General features: G+C 34.4%; 1 protein-coding gene across 1 annotated transcript in view; it reads left to right on the top strand.

Annotated features, from left to right (window-relative positions):
* Positions 1-12,659, top strand: part of RYR2 (ryanodine receptor 2) — a 276,429-nt gene that overhangs the window by 201,303 nt on the left and 62,467 nt on the right. Inside the window, exons 64-71 of the mRNA XM_087718053.1 lie at positions 1,888-1,948; positions 3,230-3,468; positions 3,873-3,954; positions 5,452-5,576; positions 6,272-6,592; positions 6,957-7,197; positions 9,884-9,971; positions 10,784-10,876. Coding sequence (XP_087574179.1) covers positions 1,888-1,948; positions 3,230-3,468; positions 3,873-3,954; positions 5,452-5,576; positions 6,272-6,592; positions 6,957-7,197; positions 9,884-9,971; positions 10,784-10,876 — 1,250 coding nt within the window. The remainder of the gene's footprint in view (positions 1-1,887; positions 1,949-3,229; positions 3,469-3,872; positions 3,955-5,451; positions 5,577-6,271; positions 6,593-6,956; positions 7,198-9,883; positions 9,972-10,783; positions 10,877-12,659) is intronic.

Genomic DNA, 12,659 nt, shown 5'->3' with positions numbered 1-12,659 from the left:
ACGCTCAGTCATGCTGAAAAACTCCAAAATACTGAATTCTTGTACAAGGAGATAAAATAAAAATCACACACAACATCCCAAAAAAGGACCATGACTTGCATCCTTAAAAAATTCACTTCTAATAGGAAAGAGAGGTATGCTTCAAACATTTGTAAGAGGTCATTCTTGCATGACAGATACACTGATTAAACTTTAATATATTATTGTAATTACTGGAACAATGCATCTTAGATGTATTTTATTTTTGAACCACAAATACAGGATTTCTTTTCTCCTCAGTTTGTGTGTGTGTGTGTGTGTGTGTTTGTGTGTGTGTGTGTGTGTGTTGTGTGTTGGTGCAATTCTACATGCATTTATAGCAGATCAGCCATTACCTGATGTCCCTTTCTAAATACTCTCTTTATCAGAAGTGAGAATTGGAAAGGGAGAAATGGTTTTCACTAAGGTCACCTAATATCAGTTTTGCTATTATTTTCTACTTCAAATACTTTTATTAATAAGGTATTTTTAAAAAATAAATACATTCAAAATGTTTATATATATGAAAGTATGACATTAATTACACCATTATCTTCTTGTTACTTTTTGTACACCGCTAAACAAATGGAATGTACATTCTTCAGATAACAGTAAAACATCTACAAAACATTCATTCATCTACCTAGTATTTTTATAATATAGTTCATTCCTTAATCATTTATCTATAGACCTTTTAAGAATTTAGTAATTTTAAGTGTTATTTATACTTTCTCTGACTTTTTCTGTTCAATAGAATTCCATGTTTAGGGATTTTATTATTATAAAATCATTTAATTTTTTTGAGACATTCTTAGTAAAGAATGTCTGCTTATTCTGTTAAACGTTTTTTGACATTCCATATTTTATATAGTTAAACTTTCCTTTATGATATTTTATCTGAACATTATGGGAAAAAATCATGTCACACTGAAATCTGACAACATGGAAGTCTGAATTTGGTGTATTTTAGGAATTTTTAATTCAAAATGTTACTAATTAATTTTACATACAGCTCAAATATGATGCAGATGATATGGTTTATATAAATGTAAATAAATATAATAAATGAAATTGTATTTCATTAATACAACTATGAGACAACATGCACGATATTCCTTAGTGTATACAGAAGTATTACACTTACCATCATATTTTCTACTCAAAACTGTATGCAGCTGATGTAATTGTAGAAAGAAATAAGTCCTGAACAGTTCTTTAATTGGAGTCATGTTTCCTATATTGTGACTCCAGCAAAATTCATGCAAAAAGTCTAAGCACCATGAATTTCAGTGAAAAATATACTTTCTTAGTGTATGAAGGGCTAAAATCAATTAACTATAGTCTACTGGGTTATATCCTAGATTGTGAATTATGTAAAAAAAAGTCTTTGAGAAAAACTCTTAGACGTTCTTGCACTCATTATAATTTTATTATTGCCCAAAATATTTTAAAATCTATTTTTGACATCTCCATTCTTCAACCTCTTCTTTTACACATCAATGGATATCTTTGCATGACTCATTGCTCTCATTATTCTGACAGCTTTAGATTCAGATGTGAATCATGACACATTATAGTACATACACGTCTCTCTTAATACATAAATTAATGTGATTAAAAGATTAATTTTTAAAGAATACAATCTGAAAACTTGAAATGTCAAAAAATATTCACAAAGCTTATCACATTCACGGAAAATGCGTTGTTTATCTTAGATGTTTCTTTTTTGCATCTGCTGAAATCATTGAAATAATACTTTAATTAATATATAATATTAAATTATATTTATAAGTTCACCACTACTGGTGAAAAATAGAAATGGTATAATACAAAAAATCTCATTTTTCTCCTTTCCTCTGGTGCCCTTAGGAAATGATGCAACTTCAATAGTCAATTGTCTTCATATCTTGGGTCAGACCTTGGATGCAAGGTAAATTGCTAAATACATTTTATTAATTTATTGTTTTGATTTACAGAAAACTGATAGGGACAACATTATTTGTCTTTTTCCATAAATGGAGACTCACTAAATCAGAAAGATTAATAATTACAGGGAAAAACTATCAATGCTTCTGTCCCATTGAAAATATTGGATGAGATATCATCTATTTATGTGTCCCAATTCCTATTTCTCATATTTAGTATTTTTAAGTTTACTTGGAAATTTCATAGATTTCATATTTATATATGAGCTTCATCGTAACTATTTTCTCAATTCAGAATGGAGGATAATTGCATGGTGAAAATGTTTCATTACAAATCATAACATTACATATAATGTGAATGTTTTGAATGTATTTAAAAGTATGGTGCTATTTAAATATTAGATACCATGTTGTATTAACACTATCTTCACCATTCTAAAAATTTATTTTCTAACAAATAATTCAACAGTGTATCTTTTGTTGTTTTACACTGTATGCTCTGAACTGATTCTTAAAACTATATTTTCAGATCTTTTGCAGTCCATCTTTGACATAATCAGCTTGTTCCTACTCTTTATTGTTGCTTAGTGTAAACACATGCAACTGTTAGAGCTATATACTGCTTTTTCCTCTTACAGAGATTCCTGTATTCTAATAAACACTTATGCTAGTGTGTTCTATATTTGCTACAGCTTCAGGGTAGCCTCAGGCACAGAACTGACTTGCATCTAATTATGATGTTATCAAAAGAATTATCATATTATAGAGGTATGGCTTCATAAGAGCCAGCATACATTGTAGTCAATATATCAGACTGAACCAAATATACATCTTTAAATTTCTACTTAGAGATGTTACACAACTCTATATGTATAGTACTGGGTAAATTTGAACTAGTCACTATCTCTCAGACAAGTTTACTTTGTAGAGATAAAAAAGTGATGGAAGATTCTCATGTAAACTATCTTGACTTCCCATAGAAATATAAATCATAACAATACAACCATAGCTAACTCCCCAAATCCCTTTAAAAGTTCAGTTTTAATTAATTTCTGGATGGAGCCAATCTTCCTTCCAGGGAGGAAGCAATGATAGAATTATGTCAACTAACAATTTTGCTTACTAGGTTCAAGATTAACTATTTATATAGGTCTATAATGTCTTTTTATGATAGTTCTCTAACCATTTGTAATGATTCTCAAAAATTGTGTTCCTTGGTACCTAGAAACTCTTGGATTTTGTTCATAATAGAATATAATGTTATTTTATGTGCAAACGATATACAGGACAGTGATGAAGACAGGTTTGGAATCTGTTAAGATGGCTTTGAGGACATTTTTGGATAATGCTGCAGAGGACCTTGAAAAAACAATGGAAAATCTTAAGCAGGGGCAATTCACACACACCAGGAGTCAGCCAAAAGGAGTAACACAAATTATTAACTACACAACAGTGGCTCTCCTGCCAGTATTGTCTTCATTATTTGAGCACATTGGACAGCATCAGTTTGGTGAAGATTTGATATGTAAGTATTAAAATGAATAATTTATACCATTACAACTCTAAATTATGTTTAAGAACATTATAGCTTGGCTTCTAATATTTGAGACAATAATACACCAGTACCTTGATTTTGTTGGAGTTTATAAAAACAATTTTCAAACAACAATTCCAGCTTCATGTGTTTAATTATATTGATTGCATTTATCCATCTTCAAAATGAAAGTAATTAAATGCTCTTAATGAGACAGATTCAGCTATTCTTCAGCTATTTGTAATAATGCTAGCATGTTTGCATGTCCAGATGTAAAATTTCAAATTGTTCTAAATTGTTTTCTTGTATGTTTATAGTGGTCTCTTAGTTATATTGTGGATAACAATGAAAAGCAATGAACAAAATTGTTTAGTTTTTCTTCCTGTTTTTCTTAGTGGAAGATGTTCAAATCTCTTGTTATAGAATATTGGCCAGCTTATATGCTTTGGGAACCAGCAAGAGTATCTATGTGGAACGGTAAGAAAGAAATATGCAATATTAAATATGTATTATGATCAGTTAAGTAAATTGTGCATGTTTATTAGGTGCAGTGTCATGTTACAACTTCATTCCACCTTCCCCATTGACCTTGCTGGTGGGAAGCTGGCAGTGAAGATCACAATGGCTATCAAGTGACCAGGGAAGCTGCAACAGTCATAATTAAATGCGAGTTGCCAAGCTCAGGGGTGATGCAACTACTGCGACTTTGAGGACTGGCTTTAAGTCTCATTTAGCATCATCATAACTTTGAACAGTCACTGTACAAGGACTACCTATATCTCTATCCAAATAAGGTGAAGTGCTAATAATAGGCTCTTCATGTGTCAAAGAATCCATATATAGTATATCTAATAGTAAAGATGGGTTTGTTGTAATAGAAAATATGATTCATTAGGGAAGTGCAACCTCTTCTGGAATACGCAAATCCATTAAAAACCTGATTCCCCCCCCCTTGAAATCGCTTCATTTTATTGGCCTTCATTCAATCCATTTCTTCAATCAGGTCTTCAACACCCACCTAAATCTAATAAAAAGTGAAGTAGAATTATGCATATGATTAAAAGTAAAAATTCAAAATTAGTTTGAATATTCAACAGTGTATAACATTAGAATCTGGTGGAACTCTATAATGTAGACATTGCAGAGTTGAACATAAACCTCATTTGGAATATTGTAGCCAGTTTATAAAAAAGATGTTCAGACTCTGGAAAAAAATGAAGAGAAGAACAGTAAAGATGATTAGAGACTAAAACATATGAAGAATGGCTGCAGAAATTAGGTATGTCTAGTTTAATGAAAAGAAGGAAAAGGGCTAATATGACAACACTCTTCCAATATCTAAGGGGCTGCCACCAAGAAGAGGGAGTCAACCAATTCTCCAAAGCACCCTAAGGTAGAATGGATGGAAACCAATCAAGCAGGGAACCAACTCAAAAATAAGGAGACATTTCCTAACAGTGAGAACAATCAGTGGAATGACTTGCCTTCAGAAGTTGTAGGTACTCCATTACTGGTTGAGATTGGACAACCATTTGTCTGAAATGGTATGGAGTTGGACTAGAAGACCTCCCAAGTCTCTTCCAACTCTGTTATTCTATTATTCAAATACCAATACCATCTTTGGGAGATGATATTTCAAATATGAGCAGAACCACTGCAGGAATATCCTTCCTAAAAATTTTCCAGAAAGGTATCAGGATATGTAATATCGACTGAGAAATCTAAGAAAATCAGCAAAATCAACCCGTCAGATTAAGAAGATAGTTTCAGAGCCAAAATCAGCCTATGACTGAAACATAAATAATGTTTATATAGTAATAATCTGAGTTAATTCCGTATTAGTGTCTACTCAGATACTATTGTTTGGCAATAATTATCAGGCAAATTGAACATCTTAGAAGTCTTATTAACATGAAACTAAACTAATTATATTTGGATTGACTTTAAAAAGATGTCTTTTTTTTAACTTTACAGTCAACGCTCAGCTTTAGGTGAATGTTTAGCTGCTTTTGCTGGTGCCTTTCCTGTGGCATTTTTAGAAACTCATCTGAATAGTCACAATATTTATTCTATATACAATACCAAGACAACAAGAGCAGGTAACTCAGTATGAATTTACTGAATTATCCAGAATTAATTATACTGCATATTTGCTTTTCACTTTTTTTGTTCTTTGATAATGACTAGTGTTGTGAAGCATTTCACTTTCTGTTCCAAAGAAGTTCCTTGGAGCAGCTGCATCCCCCTCTTCCCGCCGAATCACATTATATTCTCATTCTATAACCATGTATTGGAAGATGGTAGAACACTGATTTAATTTATCTACTTTAACTTTGGGACTAGTTTTTTTAAAAAATGAAATCCACTTAGATGTAATTGTGTAGAATTCTTATTCCATCAATGTAATTGAAAGAGCATTTTGTCCTTTTGTCCTTTTTGTCCTTGAACTCAATTCCCCCCCCAAGATATTTTAGAAAAATCATTGTACTTAGAGCATATTTGAAGAGTCTGAGGAAGATGAAGGAAGAAGGGAAGCATACTGGAAAAGAGATTATGCTAAAAAAAATATCTAATGCAAATCAAAATCTACTCAAGTTAATTTTTTATATGTCAATACAGAGTCACATTTCAGAAAATAGATGTAAATCATGAATGATGTTTGGAAATATATATGTATAAAATCATATGTGTGGAAATATGTATCACAAGCATACATATTCAGCATGAACTAAGGGATTTTTTGCTAATACTGTTAAACATGGTATTATGTTAATATACAATATTATTCTTTTAGGTTTGAGTTTACCAAACAGCGTAAAGGAACTTTGTCCAAATATTCCATCTCTGGGACAACTAATGGAAGAAATTGTAGAATTAGCTGAATCAGGCATTCGCTATACACAAATGCCTCATGTAATGGAAGTTATATTGCCCATGCTTTGTAGTTACATGTCACATTGGTGGGAACATGGACCAGAAAACAATCATAACAAGAGTGAAATGTGCTGCACAGCATTGACTTCAGATGATATGAATACTCTTCTGGGAAACATTCTAAAAATCATACATAACAATTTGGGCATAGATGAAGGAGCCTGGATGAAGAGATTAGCAGGTAGGGGAAAGTTTTGGTTCACTTTTGTCTACATTTAAAAAAAATTGTAAGGGAATTGAGAAAAGCAAAACCAGCTAATTTCAATAGATGCATTGCACTTTTAAAAAAGGCTAAATGGAATATGAGAGGTAGAGGCTCAGTTTATCAGAAAATTTATGTGGATTTAATAATGGGAAGAAAAAGAAATGAGCAGGATTTGACAAAAATTAAAATGAATGGAGATGAGCAGTGTATAACTGTTGGTTTGCATTTCTTTGAGAGATGACCAAAACTGTATTGTAGTAACTATTGAAGACTGTAACATCTTTTATTGTAATTTTTCCACCTACTAATATGCAGTAAAATTAATGGATTATTTACATAGTGTTTTCTCAGCCTATCATAAGCAAAGTGAAGCCGGAACTTCTGAAAACGCATTTTCTTCCACTGATGGAGAAACTGAAGAAAAAAGCAGCTCTGGTGATTGCTGATGAAGAACACTTACGAGCAGAAGGCAGGGGTGATATGTCTGAGGCGGAACTTCTCATTCTAGATGAATTCACTACGCTTGCCCGGGACCTTTATGCCTTCTATCCATTGTTGATCAGATTTGTGGACTACAACAGGTATGCAGAGAACTAGTTTTGAAAAGCCTTGTTTTAAATCACATTATGGAAGTGAGTTATCTGGTTTATTAACTAGAATTTATTAATTTAGCATTATTATGAATTAATTTAAGATGAATATTTTTTTAAAATTAATGGCACAGGAATTTAGTTCATCAGTGCAATATCTCTGTCCCATTCAATTATTGCTTCATCCAAGGTTACTATAGGTAATTCTTATTGTCTCTTCCTTTTCTGATTTCTCCATTTTTTTCTCTTCTTTTCCTCTTTACCTGGAGATGCTAAGAATCTAATCCTCTTGCTTAGGACTGTATTCCATAAATTCAGAAAATTGGACTCTATGCATATACCATAATTTTCAGAGTATAAGACACACCTTTCCCCCCCCCCCCCCAAAAGAGGGTGAAAATTTGGTACGTCTTATACATCGAATGTAACCCCACCCAACTCCACCAGAGGCCAAAAATGCATGGCATGAAGGCAGTGGCAATCCCTGCAGCCTGGAATAGCTGATTGGGGGTATTCCAGCAGTCCGATCCACCCACCAATCAGTTGTGCTGAATCAGGCTGCAATTAGTGCTGAAGCTGACCTGGCTGGTCAGAGTTTGCAGCAGCAATCACAATCAGAAAGCACAATAACTGATTCAGCAGGATTCAAAATAATAATAATATGCAATACATTACCAAAAGTTTTCCAAGGTAGCAGTAAATACAAGCAAAACACAAGCAGTTTCACTTTCAGTTCTCTGCTAAGCCAGGCTCCTTCCTGTTTTTTTGTTGCTAACATGGCAAATTTCAGTCCAAATAACCCTCATTGGCTGACTTAGTTGCTATGCCTATATATTGGCTGATCTTGTTACCATGTGTCTGCTGAATACCATGGATGCTGGTAGGCAGAGGCAGAATTTGTTTTCTTCTTATTTTCCTCCCCAAAACTAAGGTGTGTCTTATACTCCAGAGCGTCTTATACTCCGAAAAATATAGTACATGTTTTAATGTTGAAGACTCCAAAATTTCTTTGTTGTTTTTGCTACAAATAGGGGTGATAATATAGTGGGGCAAAAAAGTATTTAGTCAGCCACCAATTGTGCAAGTTCTCCCACTTAAAAAGATGAGAAGGCCTGTAATTGACATCATAGATAGATCTCAACTATGAGAGACAAAATGAGAAAACAAATCCAGACAATCACATTGTCTGATTAGGAAATATTTTTTTTGCAAATTATGGTGGAAAATAAGTATTTGGTCACCTACAAACAAGCAAGATTTCTAGCTCTCACAGACCTGTAACTTCTTCTTTAAGAGGCTCCTCTGTCCTCCACTCATTACCTGTATTAATGGCACCTGTTTGAACTTGTTACCAGTATAAAAGTCACCTGTCCACAACCTCAAACAGTCACACTCCAAAGTCCACTATGGTGAAGACCAAAGAGCTGTCAAAGGACACCAGAAACAAAATTGTAGACCTGCACCAGGCTGGGAAGACTGAATCTGCAATAGGCAAGCAGCTTGGTGTGAAGAAATCAACTGTGGGAGCAATAATTAGAAAATGGAAGACATACAAGACCATTGATAATCTCCCTCGATCTGGGGCTCCATGCAAGATCTCACCCCATGGGGTCAAATTGATCACAAGAATGGTGAGCAAAAATCCCAGAACCACATGGGGGGACCTAGTGAATGACCTGCAGAGAGCTGGGACCAACGTAACAAAGGCTTCCATCAGTAACACACTACGCCACCAGGGACTCAGATCAGCAGTGCCAGACGTGTCCCCCTGCTTAAGCCAGTACATATCAGGGCCCATCTAAAGTTTGCTAGAGGGCATTTGGATGATCCAGAAGAGGATTGAGAGAATGTCATATGGTCAGATGAAACCAAAGTAGAACTGTTTGGTAGAAACATAACTCGTTGTGTTTGGAGGAGAGAGAATGCTGAGTTGCATCCAAAGAACACCATACCTACCGTGAAGCACGGGGGTGGCAACATCATGCTTTGGGACTGTTTCTCTGCAAAGGGACCAGGACGACTGATCCATGTACAGAAAAGAATGAATGGGGCCATGTATCGTGAGATTTTGAGTGCAAACCTCCTTCCATCAGCAAGTTCATTGAAGATGAAACGTGGCTGAGTCTTTCAGCAGGACAATGATCCCAACACACCGCCCGGGCAATGAAGGAGTGTCTTTGTAAGAAGCTTTTCAAGGTCCTGGAATGGCCTAGCCAGTCTCCAGATCTCAACCCCATAGAAAACCTTTGGAGGGACTTGAAAGTCCGTGTTGCCCAGCGGCAGCCCTAAAACATCACTACTCTAGAGGAGGTCTGCATGGAGGAATGGGCCAACATACTACCAACAGTGTGTGCCAACCTTGTGAAGATTTACAGACAATGTTTGACCTCTGTCATTGCCAACAAAGGATATATAACAAAGTATTGAGATGAACTTTTGATATTGACCAAATACTTATTTTCCACCATAATTTGGAAAAAAATTCTTTCCAAATCAGACAATGTGATTGTCTGGATGTGATTTCTCATTTTGTCTCTCATAGTTGAGGTCTACCTATGATGTCAATTACAGGCCTCTCTCATCTTTTTAATGGGAGAACTTGCACAATTGGTGGGTGACTAAATACTTTTTTGCACCACTGTAAATGTTTTTCTTCTTATTTTATTTTTAATTTCAGAGCAAAATGGCTCAAAGAGCCCAATCCTGAAGCTGAAGATTTGTTTCGTATGGTTGCAGAGGTTTTCATTTACTGGTCAAAATCCCATGTATGTATTTTTTTTAAAAAAATCATAATTAAGAGTCTTGCTATATTAAGTGTAGTGAGTATTGATATCAGATATATGCAAATGGCTCTTGGTGCAACAGCGTCCAGATGAGATGTGCAGTCCAGTCAAAGTCCTGACCTTTTGTACATGTGTGTGACATTGATATACATACAAAAGGGATAGGGTTTAGATTACACTGTTGCAAGTGCCATCTTGCTTTTTTGGCGCTCTGCTACTTCAAAGTGTGGATGTGGATATGTCTATAAAAAATAGAAAGAAAGGAAAGAAAGCATTCTTGAATGGTTTTCTTCTTTTGCAATTTGTTGTGCAAAGCTTTACTCTTCCATCTTATAAATAAAGGACAAATACCAGATACATCCATAAAGAGTCTAAGGCATTTTCTGAGCTATCTCTTTTCTATTCTGATTTGTTTTTCAGAAGGGATAATTAGAATCAAACCTTCTTCTAGTACTTAGCATTTCTTGTCATGATATCTTAAGGATTCAAAGTATTTGTTTTTATTTGTCTGGAAAATATTGGAGACGGTTCTTTTGCAAACAATTTGAAAGGGTGCAATAGGGAAAATATATTTCCTCAAAAGAAAGATGTTGTTTATTTGCATATAATGTTCAGTTTTGTTGAAAAAAAGAGATTTTTTAAAATCTTTTTATACCATTATATAGTTTAAGATTTTATAATGCAATTGTATAGCCTTATATAAATTTTAAGATTCAATGTGAAGGGGCCAATGAAAGAGCCAGATAGTGAATTTTGTAATACATTGTATTTTTATGTTTTTTGTAATATTGCAGAATTTTAAAAGGGAAGAACAGAACTTTGTGGTGCAAAATGAAATCAACAATATGTCTTTCCTTATTACTGACACTAAATCGAAGATGTCCAAGGTATAAGAATTTACAAATATTGCTGCAATTATCAAAATATTGCTAAAATCTCTAGTTTTTTAAAATACTGTATTTTTTTGACTATTTCGGACTACCAGCTTGTTTTTTGCTCGGTTTTTGCCCTCCCTAGTCCCTAGGAGCACTATGCTGGTTTCTCAAACCCTCTGCACATCCATTTTTGCAAAAAACAGGATGTGTGGGGGCGGGGTTTCAGGAGGACAAAAATGTTTATTCAGTTTATAAGACACACCCAGATTTTCACCCCCTTTTGCAGGGGGAAAAGGTGCGTCTTATACTCCAAAAATACGTTAATTAAAATCTTTCACATATATTGGGGTGTTGAAATAGTCCAAACATTTTTAGAGTATTCTAAATATTTCCTAAACATGTTATCTCTACAGATAAAGATTGTGGAAAGGTTGCATATTCCTAATTTGAAATTTCTTTAACCACTATAAATCAAATCCAAATTTCACATCCATTTACAGGGGGAATCACTAGGTCCATTTCATCAACGTGGAATGTCTGCAGTGCAAATGGCTATCAAATGTAATTACCACATAACTTGTGTCATATATAGAAAAGAATTATCCTCATTCTGAAACACTTCTCTCTCCAATACATTAATTTTATATCTATCCTTCAGTAGATGTTTTTTTTTCTTTTAGTAAACATGAATTGCTTTCTCTTTCTAACTTTTTGAAGTACAATGTCCTATAGAGATAGCTGAGGTCAAGCGCAAGTAACATACCCATTTTTCCAGGAGACTTTTTGGAAAACCAAGTTGCTAAGTGAAACTGCAGCTTCTCTCTGTACTGTATCCAATCTTTTTACAAAAAGTAAAAGAAGAGACTAATAAAGATGTCACTGCTGATTAACTGAAGGAAATCAGCATGGCTGCTTGGAGGAGAGAAATATAGAACATATATAAATTAATGGTCATGTGTCCTGAGGAGGGGAAAGCAGCCAGAAGTGGAGAAATGGGAGATGAAGATGTGAGTGGGTTCAGAGAGGCCAACTTACTTAATTACACCCTTCTCCAGTTCATTCATATTTTTTTCAGTATTTCAGTTCTTGTTATTTTCTAGAAAGAAGTGTAAGAGTTAATATTAAAGTAGACTCAGTTGTATCTAACTGGTAATGTGTATTGTTGACCATTGAGACAACATATGAAAATCAATAAAAGAGACTAGTAAATTTTTTACAAGGCCAGTACAGAATATTTTGCTGCAGGAGGTATAAGGCAACCTATAGTTGTACTTTATTTTAAATCCACCAATGAAAGCTTACAGAACTGCTGAAGGACCCAGGACAGTCACATGTAATACTAGTTCTGGTTTCTAGTACAGTGGCTTGCTTGGGAAGCTGCCAAATTTATTCCTCTGTATCACCTATCACCAGTTTCTAGGATTGGTCTTGCATTACCCAATGTTAGGATAATCCAAGACTATAGTAGCATTCACAGTCATGAACACTGGAGTTGTACTAAAAGAACCATTAATCATTAACTTCTATTATCAAACTTTAGGTATTGAGTTTAAAATCCCTTCCCTGAGTTGGGTTGGTTTTTGAAGTTATATCATTATTTTAAAGTGACGCTTTACTCAGTGAATTCAGGGGTGTCAAACTGGTGCCCATGGGCCAGATGCATCATGTGTAGGCCATGTCCACCCCAGCTCCGCGAGTGGGGAAAATGTCATGAAACGTCACGTAATGGCAATGGGACACTGCAAGTTTGATACCCATGATCTAACTGAAGGCCATAGGAAGGATATGCAGTTCA

The sequence above is a fragment of the Thamnophis sirtalis genome, unplaced genomic scaffold (assembly GCF_051295495.1).
Source record: "Thamnophis sirtalis isolate CommonGarterSnake01/CBP01778 unplaced genomic scaffold, rThaSir2_p1.2 scaffold_6, whole genome shotgun sequence".
Lineage (NCBI taxonomy): Eukaryota > Metazoa > Chordata > Lepidosauria > Squamata > Natricidae > Thamnophis > Thamnophis sirtalis.
Note: the sequence above shows the minus strand (reverse complement) of the source record. Positions and strands in the feature narration are given on the sequence as shown.